Source organism: Manis javanica, chromosome 7 (assembly GCF_040802235.1).
Source record: "Manis javanica isolate MJ-LG chromosome 7, MJ_LKY, whole genome shotgun sequence".
NCBI classification, from domain to species: Eukaryota; Metazoa; Chordata; class Mammalia; order Pholidota; family Manidae; genus Manis; species Manis javanica.
In genome coordinates, this window is record NC_133162.1 from 38,675,616 (window position 1) to 38,687,802 (window position 12,187).

At 45.6% G+C, this 12,187-nt stretch overlaps 1 protein-coding gene across 10 annotated transcripts in view; it reads left to right on the plus strand.

The window, feature by feature from the left end:
* DLG5 (discs large MAGUK scaffold protein 5) overlaps window positions 1-12,187 on the plus strand; it is a 130,484-nt gene that overhangs the window by 88,245 nt on the left and 30,052 nt on the right. For 7 of the 10 annotated variants that reach the window (XM_073240750.1, XM_073240749.1, XM_073240747.1 and 4 more), the window contains 6 exons: window positions 1,513-1,700; window positions 3,306-3,431; window positions 5,046-5,178; window positions 5,605-5,732; window positions 6,385-6,560; window positions 6,885-6,988. In XM_073240750.1, coding sequence (XP_073096851.1) covers window positions 1,513-1,700; window positions 3,306-3,431; window positions 5,046-5,178; window positions 5,605-5,732; window positions 6,385-6,560; window positions 6,885-6,988 — 855 coding nt within the window. The remainder of the gene's footprint in view (window positions 1-1,512; window positions 1,701-3,305; window positions 3,432-5,045; window positions 5,179-5,604; window positions 5,733-6,384; window positions 6,561-6,884; window positions 6,989-12,187) is intronic. The other 3 variants (XM_037013294.2, XM_073240753.1, XM_073240748.1) reach the window with 1 other exon arrangement.

Here is a 12,187-nt window from a genome sequence, read left to right on the forward strand (position 1 = left end):
GGAGAAGCAAGAACAAAAGTATGTCTTTTTAGGACCTACTGTGTGCCATGATTTATTACAGACATTGACTAATGTAACCTCCTCACTGCTAGGTAACATTCTTGCAGTTTATCAGTGAGGAAGCTGATGCAGAAAGATGTGTCCACCACAGATTCTGGCATGGTCTCTGAGTTAGCTCCTGAAAGAACTGTCCCCCTGCTCTTGCTGTTCCATACTGCTTTTGGGGTTCATTTTCCAGAAAGGGTTCTGTTTGCCTCCTCCTTTGCTGTGTTGCCTCATTATCTCCTGTAGCTCCATTTTTGCTTTCTAAGTTATTTTGCCTTATTCTGTCCTGGTGTCTCCATGGATGGCTCTGTCAGCAATCATTATAATGATAATGATAACAGTAAAAATAGAATATATTAATGACCTTATTGAGTCCTTGCAGTGCTGGGCACTCCTAGGCTTTATGTCATTGTTCCAGCCAGTCACCTTGTGAGATTTAGGGGCTCTCCATGGGATAGGGGCCTGCAATCCACATATCCACACTCTGTCTCAGGGCCAGAAGCTAAGGTCAGTCCAAATGCTCTTTTCATTTCACTATACACTTAGATAGGTAAGCTCTTGCACTAGGTTTTTGCAAGCTAGCAAACATTGCCAAATTATTTTCTCCTGCACAATTATAGCCACATATTCCCAGACATTATAAATATATTGTTGAATTAATATTCATACATATTGCCATTTTATCAGTTACATAGTCAAGCTAATAACTAATTATCCCAATGTTAGTTACACAGCTCAAAAGCATATAAAATCGATATCTGCTTACTTCATTAGCAGAGACAAATTTTTTTCAACCAAAGAGTATGGAAAAGGAAAAAATGCAATCTTTTGATTTGAAAAATACTAATCACCTTCCAATAAGTATGATAAAAACAATGACATGATTTTCAGAAGTTCTGTGATTAAAAATTGTTTTAGCTACAGTCAAGAAAGGATCACATAAAAAATAAAAATAAAAAAACTGAGTATGCCAGAGTATAAAAACAGCAGTGCAGAGACAGAGGGTTGGGAATTACTATGACCAGCATCTGCACCCTTCACTGCGGTTGGGCCTGGTGTCATGTTTTGTCACGAGAGCTCTTTAGAGAGGTGTGGTAGGTTCTCTGTGACATAAAAACCATGCAGTGGCCGGGTGGAGCCTGGAACAAGCACTCCAGAAGAGGCATTCATCTGGGCCCCTGAGACCGTGGCTGAGGAGGGGCTGGGGCTCTGATCCAGGCTCCATGCAGGGCCAGGAAAGTTTGGGCTGGACCTTCACCTAGTGTCACTAGGGTCTGAGTGCATCAGAGGGCATGTAGTCCCCGGGTGCAGGCACTGCTGTGTGTGTTGGGGTGGGCTATAGCTGGGGTTGCAGAGTTTCCTTCCTTCCAGCTCCTGAGAGTTCAGCCGCAGCCCTGCACTGGTCGGGGAGCACTTGAGGGCCAAAAGGCCTAGTAATTTCGCCCTCTGCTTGCCCCTCACCCCCAGCAGATCAAAGACACAGTGACAATGGATGCCGGGAGAGCCAATAAGGAGGCTGAAATCCTTCGAAAGCAGTGCAAGGCTCTGTGCCAGGAGCTGAAGGAAGCCCTCCAGGAGGCGGATGTAGCCAAGTGCCGGCGGGACTGGGCCTTCCAGGAGCGGGACAAGATCGTGGCCGAGCGGGACAGCATCCGGTATGGGATTTTTCCAGGCTGGCATGAGCTCAGGTCTCCCTGTGATGCACTGGGTCTGTGGGGAGGGTTGGAATCACTTGCCACATGTCCAGCTAAGGTGGGAGTGACCTAGTTCCCCCTTCTCAGCCAACAGGCGAACCCCAGCCTCGCCTTACAGCGTTAGATTTTTCCATAATGTCTTTTTTTCCCCTTTCACTTCATGCTGGTCATCCGAGCATGCACTGTGCCCTGTGAAGTGGCACAAGGCCAGGCTTTTTTCTTAGGGGGCTTCTGATGGAACTGACGTCAGAAATGCTTTCTTTCAGTCAGTGTTAATTGGGTACCTGCTATATGTCAGGATCTTAGGACCCCTTGAACAAGGAGAGAAACAACTTCCCAGGCTCCCGGGCATGTGTGATGCCTGTGAAGGGTTGGCACTGTGGGGGCCTCAGGCAGCTTCATCAGCTAGAGCAGTATGGGAGGGAGATTCATGAATGGTGAATTCTAGGGCCACAGTCAGAGCTGTGATGGGGGCATGCCTGGTGGGAAGGGCTCCCCAGAAAGTGTGGCATTAAGCTAGAACTTAAGCAGGAGTGGAACACTTGCAGGTGGAGAAGGGGGACAGGCTGCAGCCTGAGGGAGCCTCATGAGCAAAAGTGTGTGGGTCGCTGAGGGCAAGGCAGGAGCGTGGGCACACCTGGAGCAAGTCTTGCACTGGGGAGCCACAGGTGAGGTGGCTGACAGGGTCCTGAGGGCAGGTTGTGAGGGCCTTGAAAGGGAAGCCCCGAAGGGGACCTTGATGGTTGACTGGGGTGGAGCAAGGAGAGGCCATGTGGTTCTGGTGCTAGGTAAGGACTTGGATGTGGAGAGTTTCTGAAAGATCCCTTGTGGCCATTTGGAGGAGAGATTGATGTCCACTTAGGCTGTCAGAAGTTGAGGGTTCGGAATAGGAGACAGATTTGGGGTCATGGAGAGGTGGGGACCAGCCCTTGGGGTCGGTCCATCCAGTGACAGGATGCAGTCCTGGAGGTAGCACAGGGCACAGACTGCTCTGCTGCCAGGCTGCCTATCCCCACCTCTTCTCTGAATGGCTGAGGTGGTCCTGGGCTCCCAGAAGCTCCCATCTTTAGTGAAGTTGTCAAGCCTGCACTTGCCCCTGCAGAGAGCTCAGGGCTGCAAGCGTGTGAGCCGTGATTCCTGCCTGAATGGGGGCTCAGTCTACTTGTGGAATGGGGTACAGCTCCAGAAAGGCCTGCATGTGGGTAGTTAGGAGGCATGTGGTAGCTACAGGAGCTCAGGGACCTGGCAGGCGGGTGGTCATTAACTATAGACACAGTAAGTGTAAAGCATTGGGATGGGTGCTGGTTGTTGGGAACCCAATGCTCATTGCCCAGTAACTGGATGTGGAGGGTTTCTCTTCTCCTGGGTCTTCAGTGTCCCCTCTGACCCTCGATAGGGTTCGTCTGGGTGGTCTCACCCCCAGACTCTCAAGCACTCCTGTGCATCTGGGGGTGAGGCAGGCACCTGGGGTGTTTGAGAGCAGGGTCTCCAGGACCATATACTGCAGGTCGTGAATCCTCCATTGCCAACCCTCATGGTGACCTTGCTCTTTGCCCCCACTGCCAGGACACTCTGTGACAACCTAAGACGGGAGCGGGACCGTGCAGTGAGCGAGTTGGCTGAGGCCCTGCGCAGCCTGGACGACACTCGCAAACAGAAGAACGATGTTAGCCGGGAGCTTAAGGAGCTCAAGTAAGCTGGGGTGGGCAATGAGAAGCTCTTGCGTGTGAATGTGCAAGCCTCAGTTGCTTGACTGACACTTTTCAGAAACAAGTGATGGCTTCTCCTTCCTCCCCATTCAATAACATCAGACATAAGACAAATAGCTTCCCTCATTAAACAAAAACCCAGAACCGCTGGGGCTTGTGCTTTAAAGAAAATCTCAGGAGTTAAGAGGCAAAGTGGCAAACTCTCCAAGGACTCACCTTGGGTCTAGCAAGTGATGGAATCAAATTAAGGTAAAGCCTGGGCCCTTGGGGGGCTTGACCATGGGAGAGGAGGTTTTGCATTTTAATTGAGGTAGAATGGCCTGGAACTTCTAGGAAAGTCAGATTTCAGATTCATTTAGCCCATTTGTGTTTGCACGGTGCTGGTGAGGGGAGTCCATGCTGCTGCCCAGGAAGCCCCTAGTCTGCAGAAGCAATAGACATGTCCTAGTGGGTGAGAAATGAGACAAGTGTGGTGAGCATTAAATACAGAGCTTCAGGCGGCACGGGGTAGCTGGGGCTGGGGCTGCTGTCCCAGGTTGGTGGCCTTAGAGCTCTGCCTGGAGCCTGAGAGCTGGCCAGTAAGAACACAGCCCCCCAATCGAAGGTGTGCACCTGGGAGCATGACCATTTGAGCCGGAAACAGAGTGAGTGTGCCAGGAGCCCACACTGTGCAGTGCTGATGAATTGGAAATGTCATTTGGGCCCAGGTTTTGGAAGAAGGGTGTTACATGCAAGTCACTGGGGGATCATACCAGTTTTCTGAGTTTTTTTTTTAATGTTCTTAATTGTTTTTTTCTGAGAGCTTACATTGTTTTATTTTGATGATGTCCAATTTATTGATTTATTTTAAATTTTTCATGGATTATGTTATGTCTAAAAACTTAAACCTAGCCCTAGATCTCAAAGATTTTCTCCTGTATTTTTCTTCTAAAAGTTATAGTTTTATAGTTTTATATTTAAATTTGTGATACATTTTGAGTTAATTTTCAGATAAGGTATGGTGTTTAGGTTGAAATTCATTTTTTTGCCATGGATTATCTACTGTTCCAGCATGATTAGCTAAAGACTGTCTTTCTTCTCTTGAACACTTTTGTACTTTTTGTACTTTGTTGGGCTATTTCTGGGTCCTTTCTTCTGTTCCATTGGCCTATGTGTCTATCTTCCTGAAAGTTCCACACTGTCTTGGTTATTGTAAATGTATAAAAAGTCTTAAAATCAAGTAGTGGAGTTCCTCACATTTCATTTTCAAAATTGATTTAGCTATTCTAAACCCTTTGCCTTTCCCTGTGAATTTTAGAATAGTCCTGTCTGCATCTACAAAAAATTTTGCTGGCATTTTCATAGGAATTGCATTAAACCTCTGGATAAATTTGGGAAGAATTTCCGAGTCTCCTTGAAAAAACCTATTGTGAAAACCCACTGAGATCCAAGAAGCCTCAACCTAATGTTCCTGATTTATTGGGAAGGTGGCATGCATTTCGAGGGGGAAAGAGCCCCATTTAGCTTTCATAAGTGGTTCACCTGGTTTCCAAGCTGTAACTTGGGGGGGATGTTCCGCCTCCCAGAGGGCCATTGCCGTGGCTCTCTCTTTTTACAGGGAGCAGATGGAATCCCAGTTGGAGAAGGAGGCCCGGTTCCGACAGCTGATGGCCCACAGCTCCCATGACTCGGCCATTGACACAGATTCCATGGAGTGGGAAACCGAAGTTGTAGAGTTTGAAAGAGAAACAGTAAGCTACCTTAATGTCTTTTTACCCTGCTTTCCTGACAAGAAGACTTCGGATCGGGGAGGAAGAGGACGGCCCTCTTGAAGTGTCCCTGGTTTCATAGCTGCTAGTTTGGATGTTAGGCTTTTCCTGCCCGGGTGCAAATGCATCCTTACCCTATGCTGTGGAAGTGGGGTCACAGCAAGTTGGTGTCCTGCATGCCCTGCAGTGAATGCTGTCACGGTGCATGGAAGGCAGAGGGAGGAGCACAGCAACCAGGGTGACACTGGCAGGGTCATGTTCTGCAGTGCCCCGAAGGGGCCGATTGCAGCTGCTCACGGGTGTCATCCAGGGGCCGAGTGCCCCGTCAGAAGTTCCCCAATGGAGTTTGAGAGCCGTGTATTGCCTGTCACTGCTTTGTAAAGCCAGCTGCCATTGCTGCTTTGGCAGGAGGATGTTGACCTGAAGGCCCTTGGGTTCGATATGGCAGAAGGTGTGAATGAGCCGTGTCTGCCGGGGGACTGTGGCATATTCGTCACTAAAGTGGACAAAGGAAGCATTGCTGACGGCCGTTTACGGTAAGAATTGAGACTCAGGCTCTGGAGGGAGGTTGGGACCCTCTGACCCAGGGCTAAGTTCCTGGAGAGCCAGGTGGCAGTTAAATGAATGCACCCCAGGGTCTGAGGGACTCACTAAGGCCTGCAGGCTCAACCGCTGACAGGGTTAAAGGACACAGTTGCACAGCTGCCTCAGAATCTGATCTTTCTCATCACCTTGTGCTACTGTGTGCTTTCCTGGGTAGGAAAGGGCTTAGGCGCTGTGTGTGGGAGCATAGAGTGTGCACTGCGTGCTCATGCCAGGAAATAGATAGTAAAGAGTGCTTACTACTTAAGTACTGGTTTGAGCACTTTTATAATTAATTCATTAATCTTTACACTCCTGTGAGGTAAGTGCTATTATTGCCCTCATTTTACAGATAAGGACACTGACGCCCAGAGGGGCTAGGTCACATGGCTAGTAAGTGGTAGAGCCAGGATTTGAACCCAGACAGTCTGGCTCCAGCATCTGTGAGTTTAGCCATTTAACCCTCCTGGACGAGGGAATCTTTTTGAATGTGTATGTGGGGTAGTTGCTTTTTGGCCTTTGTCTCCCCAAATGAGATGGGTGGAACCTCCCACTGGTCAGTCCTGAGGCCTTCATGGGTGTTGACCTGGCTGTGTACTTCCTCAGGGTCAATGACTGGCTGCTAAGAATCAACGACGTGGACCTCATCAACAAGGACAAGAAGCAGGCCATCAAGGCTCTCCTCAATGGGGAAGGGGCCATCAACATGGTGGTACGGCGGAGGAAGTCCCTGGGCGGGAAGGTGGTCACGCCGCTGCACATCAACCTGAGTGGACAGAAAGGTAGCGGTGGTAGAAAGTGGGCAGAGTGCCCCCTGCTGATGCAGAGGGGACACCTGTGTTTTCAGGCGCCTCTCATTCCTAGGGATGCCACTTAAATGCAATGCTTGTGCCTCCCTGGCAGGGGGCCATCTGGCCCTGGGTTGTGCTTGTCTCTGTTTGATTCACTAAAGCAGACGTGACTGAGCCCGTGGCTGGTCTGACCTGGGTGGGTGCTGGAATGGACAGGTGTGCCAACACCCCCTTTATAAGTTTATCTCACAGGAGGAGGGCCTTGTGATCCGGACAGGGGATCACTGGGACTCTGGTCTGCTCTGTGGTTCGCAGACAGCGGCATCAGTCTGGAGAACGGAGTGTATGCTGCAGCTGTGGCGCCTGGAAGCCCGGCCGCCAAAGAAGGATCCCTCATCGTGGGGGACAGGATTGTGGCGGTAAGTCTCAGGGTCAGAGCCAGGGCTGTCTGCTGCACGTAGACAAATTGCGTTTGGGAGGCTTGAACAAAAGTAATGAGCAGAGTTTTTATATTCACCTTGTTCTTCTAATGTGAACATTGAAACATGATTGTTTTTCTCTGATGGTGTTTCTATATTCTGTAGAAAATCAGGAAATGCAGAAAAAGTTTAGGAAGGAAATAAGAATCTTTCTTACTGCTACCACCTATAAGTAATCTTTATTAACATTGTGTGTTTTTCTACAGCCTTTATTCTACACATGAATGTATATTTAGATCAATTTTTAAAAAAAGATGTGTCTGTATGTGATTTTTTAAAAACCTTTTTTACTAAACATTATATCGGTTTCTTTTTAAATATCTTTATTTCTAAGACAGAAGTGGCTCACTTGGAAGATGAGCCCCCAGACAGACCATAAGTGCTCATAGAAATCTGTTTACACAGTTATAGGTCTCTGGGTTTTGCTTGTTTAAAAATACAATAATGGAATCATCCTATGTTATTTTATAATTTGCATTCTACATTGTGGATATCTTTCCAAGTCGATGCTCATTTTTATCCACCTCATGGTGTTCTGTTGTTTGATTATCTATACTTTAAATCCTGTCCTTGTTGGTGGACATAAATGATTTTCAGTTTCTCCAGTTGCTAACAGCCCTGCCATGAACTCCACCTGTGTGCACAGCCATTTGGGGACACCTAACGGCATCCGTGGTGACCAAACCCCCGAGAAGGTGTGAGATTGCGAGTCTTAGGGTGTGGTCATTTACTACTTCTCACCAACTTATAAAAATTGAAGTCATACACTTTTTCACAGCATAAACACTGAATTCCTGTCATGCAAAAGACACTGTGACTAATCCTTCTCTGGGTCTAGATCCCCATCTGCTAGTTCCCACCCTGATGGCAACCATTTTAACAATTTATGGTGCTTTCTTCCAGAAATGTTCAAAATATGTATATATCCCTTTTTTTTTTAAACCCAGGTGGGATTATAATATACTCAGCTGCTCATCTTGCTTTTTGTTTTTAACTGGGTACCCTGGGGGTTCTTCTGTATTTGCATCCTTAAATCTGTGTAGGTCATTTCAGTAGCTGCATGCTCCTTTGTGCCAGCAGCCCAAGCTGTTAACCAGTCTCCCTGATGGATAGTCAGGGTGTCTTTGCCTTTACAAGTGATGCTGCATGGCTACTGCTGCATCCCTCCATGGGGTCCCCTGGGACTGTGCCATGGGGTGAATTACTGGGCTGGGGGACATGCCAAATCAGTGAGCATAGCCATTTAATATTGATAGGATCTTCCTCGTTATGGCCAAAAGAGGTCCTCGCTTTTTCAATCGCATCTGCAATATGCGGGGATGCTCATTGCTTCATATCTTTCCCAGCGGTTTTTGGATTTTGGGTGGGGGGCTCCAGAATTTAAAAGCATTATGTCCATTGTGAAAAATTTTAAATGTGGAAAAGTTATAAAGGAAAAGAACAAGTTAATTCAGGAGTCCAAAATAATCATGCTATACATATTTTTTAACTTTTGAATTTGAAAGAATTACAGAAATAATTATAATTCAGTTATAACATTAAAAATAAAGTTGGAAAGATAGTACAGGAAGGCCTTGTGTACCCTTCACCCAGTTTCCCCTCATGGCTATGTCTTAGGTAACTGTTTTATTAAAACCAGGCAGCTGGTAGGCAGTGTATATGTGTATAGCTCCTTGTCATTTATCACATTTTAGGTAACCAAAAAAGAATACCCAGACTTAGAACTGTCCCCCCGATCACACAGATCTCCCATGTGTTATCCCTTTATAGTAACACCCACAACCGGCTCCCTGTCATTAATAACCCCTGGCCACTGCCTAGTTCTCTAGCTCTGTAATTTTGTTATCTCGAGAATATTATATAAGTAGAGTCACGCAGTATGTGACCTTTTGGGATTGGCTTTTCCAAACAGCTTGGTGCCCTGAGACCCATCATGTGGCTGGGTGTACTGATATGTGTCCCTTCTCATTGCCTGGTCACAGTCCATGGTATGACAGTCTAACCATTCACCTACTGCACATGCACTTTTTAAAAAGATGGGAGCACATCTGAGAGAGATGTGGCAGAGATTCAGGCATGGGGGTTGTGAGAACCATGGGCGGTAAAGATGATTCCTCTCACGTGGTACTTTCCAGCGGCAGAGGCCTTTCATACCATTGTCTCGATTTCAGCCTCCTCCCCACTCTGGGGAGTGTACACGTGTTCATCTTCTGTTTTGTGGGTGAGGAAGTTCTGAGCCATGGGTCCAGCATCACATGGCAGGAAGCGGCAGGGCTGGGCTGGCTTGTTCCCCCGGGAACTTTGGTGTTCTGGTACCAGTCCAACAAGCGCCAGGAGTGATTTTTTTTTTTTTTTTTGAGAGGGCATCTCTCATATTTATTGATCGAATGGTTGTTAACAACAATAAAATTCTGTATAGAGGAGTCAATGCTCAATGCACAATCATTAATCCACCCCCAGCCTAATTCTCGTCAGTCTCCAATCTTCTGAAGCATAACGAACAAGTTCTTACATGGTGAACAAATTCTTACATAGTGAATAAGTTCTTATATGGTGAACAGTACAAGGGCAGTCATCACAAAAACTTTCGGTTTTGATCACTCATTATGAACTATAAACAATCAGGTCAAATATGAATATTCGTTTGATTTTTATACTTGAGTTATATGTGAATCCCACATTTCTCCCTTTATTATTATTATTATTATTATTATTATTTTTTTTTTTTTTTTGAGAGGGCATCTCTCATATTTATTGATCAAATGGTTGTTAACAACAATAAAATTCAGTATAGGGGGGTCAATGCTCAATGTACAATCATTAATCCATCTCAAGCCTAATTCTCGTCAGTCTCCAATCTTCTGAAGCATAACGAACAAGTTCTTACATGGTGAACGAATTCTTACAGAGTGAATAAATTCTTACATGGTGAACAGTACAAGGGCAGTCATCACAGAAACTTTCGGTTTTGATCATGCAATATGACCTATAAACCATCAGGTCAAATATGAATATTCATTTGATTTTTGTACTTGATTTATATGTTGATCCCACATTTCTCCTATTATTATTATTATTTTTATTTTTAATAAAATGCTGAAGTGGTAGGTAGATGCAAGATAAAGGTAGAAAACATAGTTTAGTGCTGTAAGAAGGCAAATGTAGATGATCAGATGATCAGGTGTGTGCCTATGGACTAAGTATTAATCCAGGCTAGACAAGGGCAGCAAGACATCCACGGATGCAGAAGATTTCTCTCAAAGCAGGGGGGGTGAGGTTCTGAGCCTCACCTCTGTTGATCCCCAAATTCTCACCTGATGGCCCCCCTGCGACTGTGCCTGTCTTAGGTTGTTCCTCCCTTGAGGAATCTTACCCGTCTCTGGCTAACCAGTCATCTTCCGGGGCCATACAGGGAAATGTAAAGTTGGTAAGTGAGAGAGAAGCCATATTGTTTGCAAAGGTTAGCTTTTTACTTCTTTGCAGATTTATGCCCTGTGGCTTCTATGCCCAGCACTTGTCTCGAGGTATCTTTACCACCTGGAGGAATTATGATACTCGGTAAATTCGATATGAGGCACGAATTCTATTTAAAGTTTGTAATTAGGAAGGAAGAAGAAAAGCTATAGATGTAGCATATGAAGGAAACTTGGGAGGATTGATTATTTCTTTGACATATCTTCTTGTATAGTACCTTAAGTATGTATAGGTTTTAAACTACTAACTAATTTGCACACACATATTGACATAATAGGAATACGGTGACATAAACAAAGCAAATCTATAATTACCAGCCATCTCCAGTGAAGCCAAGAAAACCATTTAGGCACCCTAGGCATTTGTGAAAATTTATCTATGATATGATGGATATTGTCCAACTGTACTTGAACCATCAGACAAATTAAAGCAGCCCATTTCTGGGATCTGTTCACATCCCATATGTTCTTTTAACCATAGATAGTCTATAGTCATGAGATTTTGGGGTGCTACAACTTGCACCCCTCCCAACTCCTGGTTGAGTTCCAACAGTACAGATCCAGTCAAATTCGTTGTCTCACTGTATGCACATGCCAGCCTAGACATCTCCCTCCTCCTTCTTATGGCAAGTCCAGGAGATGGTGGGCTGGATGCAGCCACAACCGCAGCATCGTCCGGATCCCTGTGGAGGCTTTTTGATGATCATCCCCCGGCACGAGTCCTCCAGAGAGTGCTGATGCCGGAAGCTCCTCCTCATATCGTATCTTAGTTCATTTTCTGGGTATCCAAGCTAGGCCTTGATCTTCTGCGTAGAAACAAACAGACCCTTTGCCCACACTTTGACATGCCCTCTATACCACTGTGCAGAACTCATTGGAGGTCAGCACACAGTAACTGCTTTTTTTTTTTTTTTTTTTAATTAAGAGAAAGGAATATTATAAGAAAAGAGTACCTCCATAGCTGATCATCTGACACCCTTTAAGTGATCAACATTAAGGATATTTAAAGCATGCGTTGATCTTTGATTTACCAATAGTTTTATCCTGTTAAGGAGTAATCCCCCTTTTCTTTCTTTCTTTCTTTCTTTTTTTTTAAATTTTTAATCTACACTTACCTGAAGAATACTATGTTTACTATGCTCTCCCCTATATCAGGTCCCCCCTAACAACCACATTACGGTTACTGTCCATCAGCTTAGCAAAATGTTGTAGAGTCACTACTTGTCCTCTCTGTGTTGTGCAGCCCACCCTCCCCTTTCTCCCTCCCCCCCATGCATGCTAATCTTAATACCCCCCTTCTTCTTCCCCCCCCTTATCCCTCCCTGCCCACCCATCCTCCCCAGTTCCTTTCCCTTTGGTACCTGTTAGTCCATTTTTGGGTTCTGTAATTCTGCTGCTGTTTTGTTCCTTCAGTTTTTCCTTTGTTCCTATACTCCTCAGATGAGTGAAATCATTTGGTATTTCTCTTTCTCCGCTTGGCTTATTTCACTGAGCATAATACTCTCCAGCTCCATCCATGTTGCTGCAAATGGTTGGATTTTTCCACTTCTTATGGCTGAGTAGTATTCCATTGTGTATATGTACCACATCTTCTTTATCCATTCATCTACAGATGGACATTTAGGTTGCTTCCAATTCTTGGCTATTGTAAATAGTGCTGCGATAA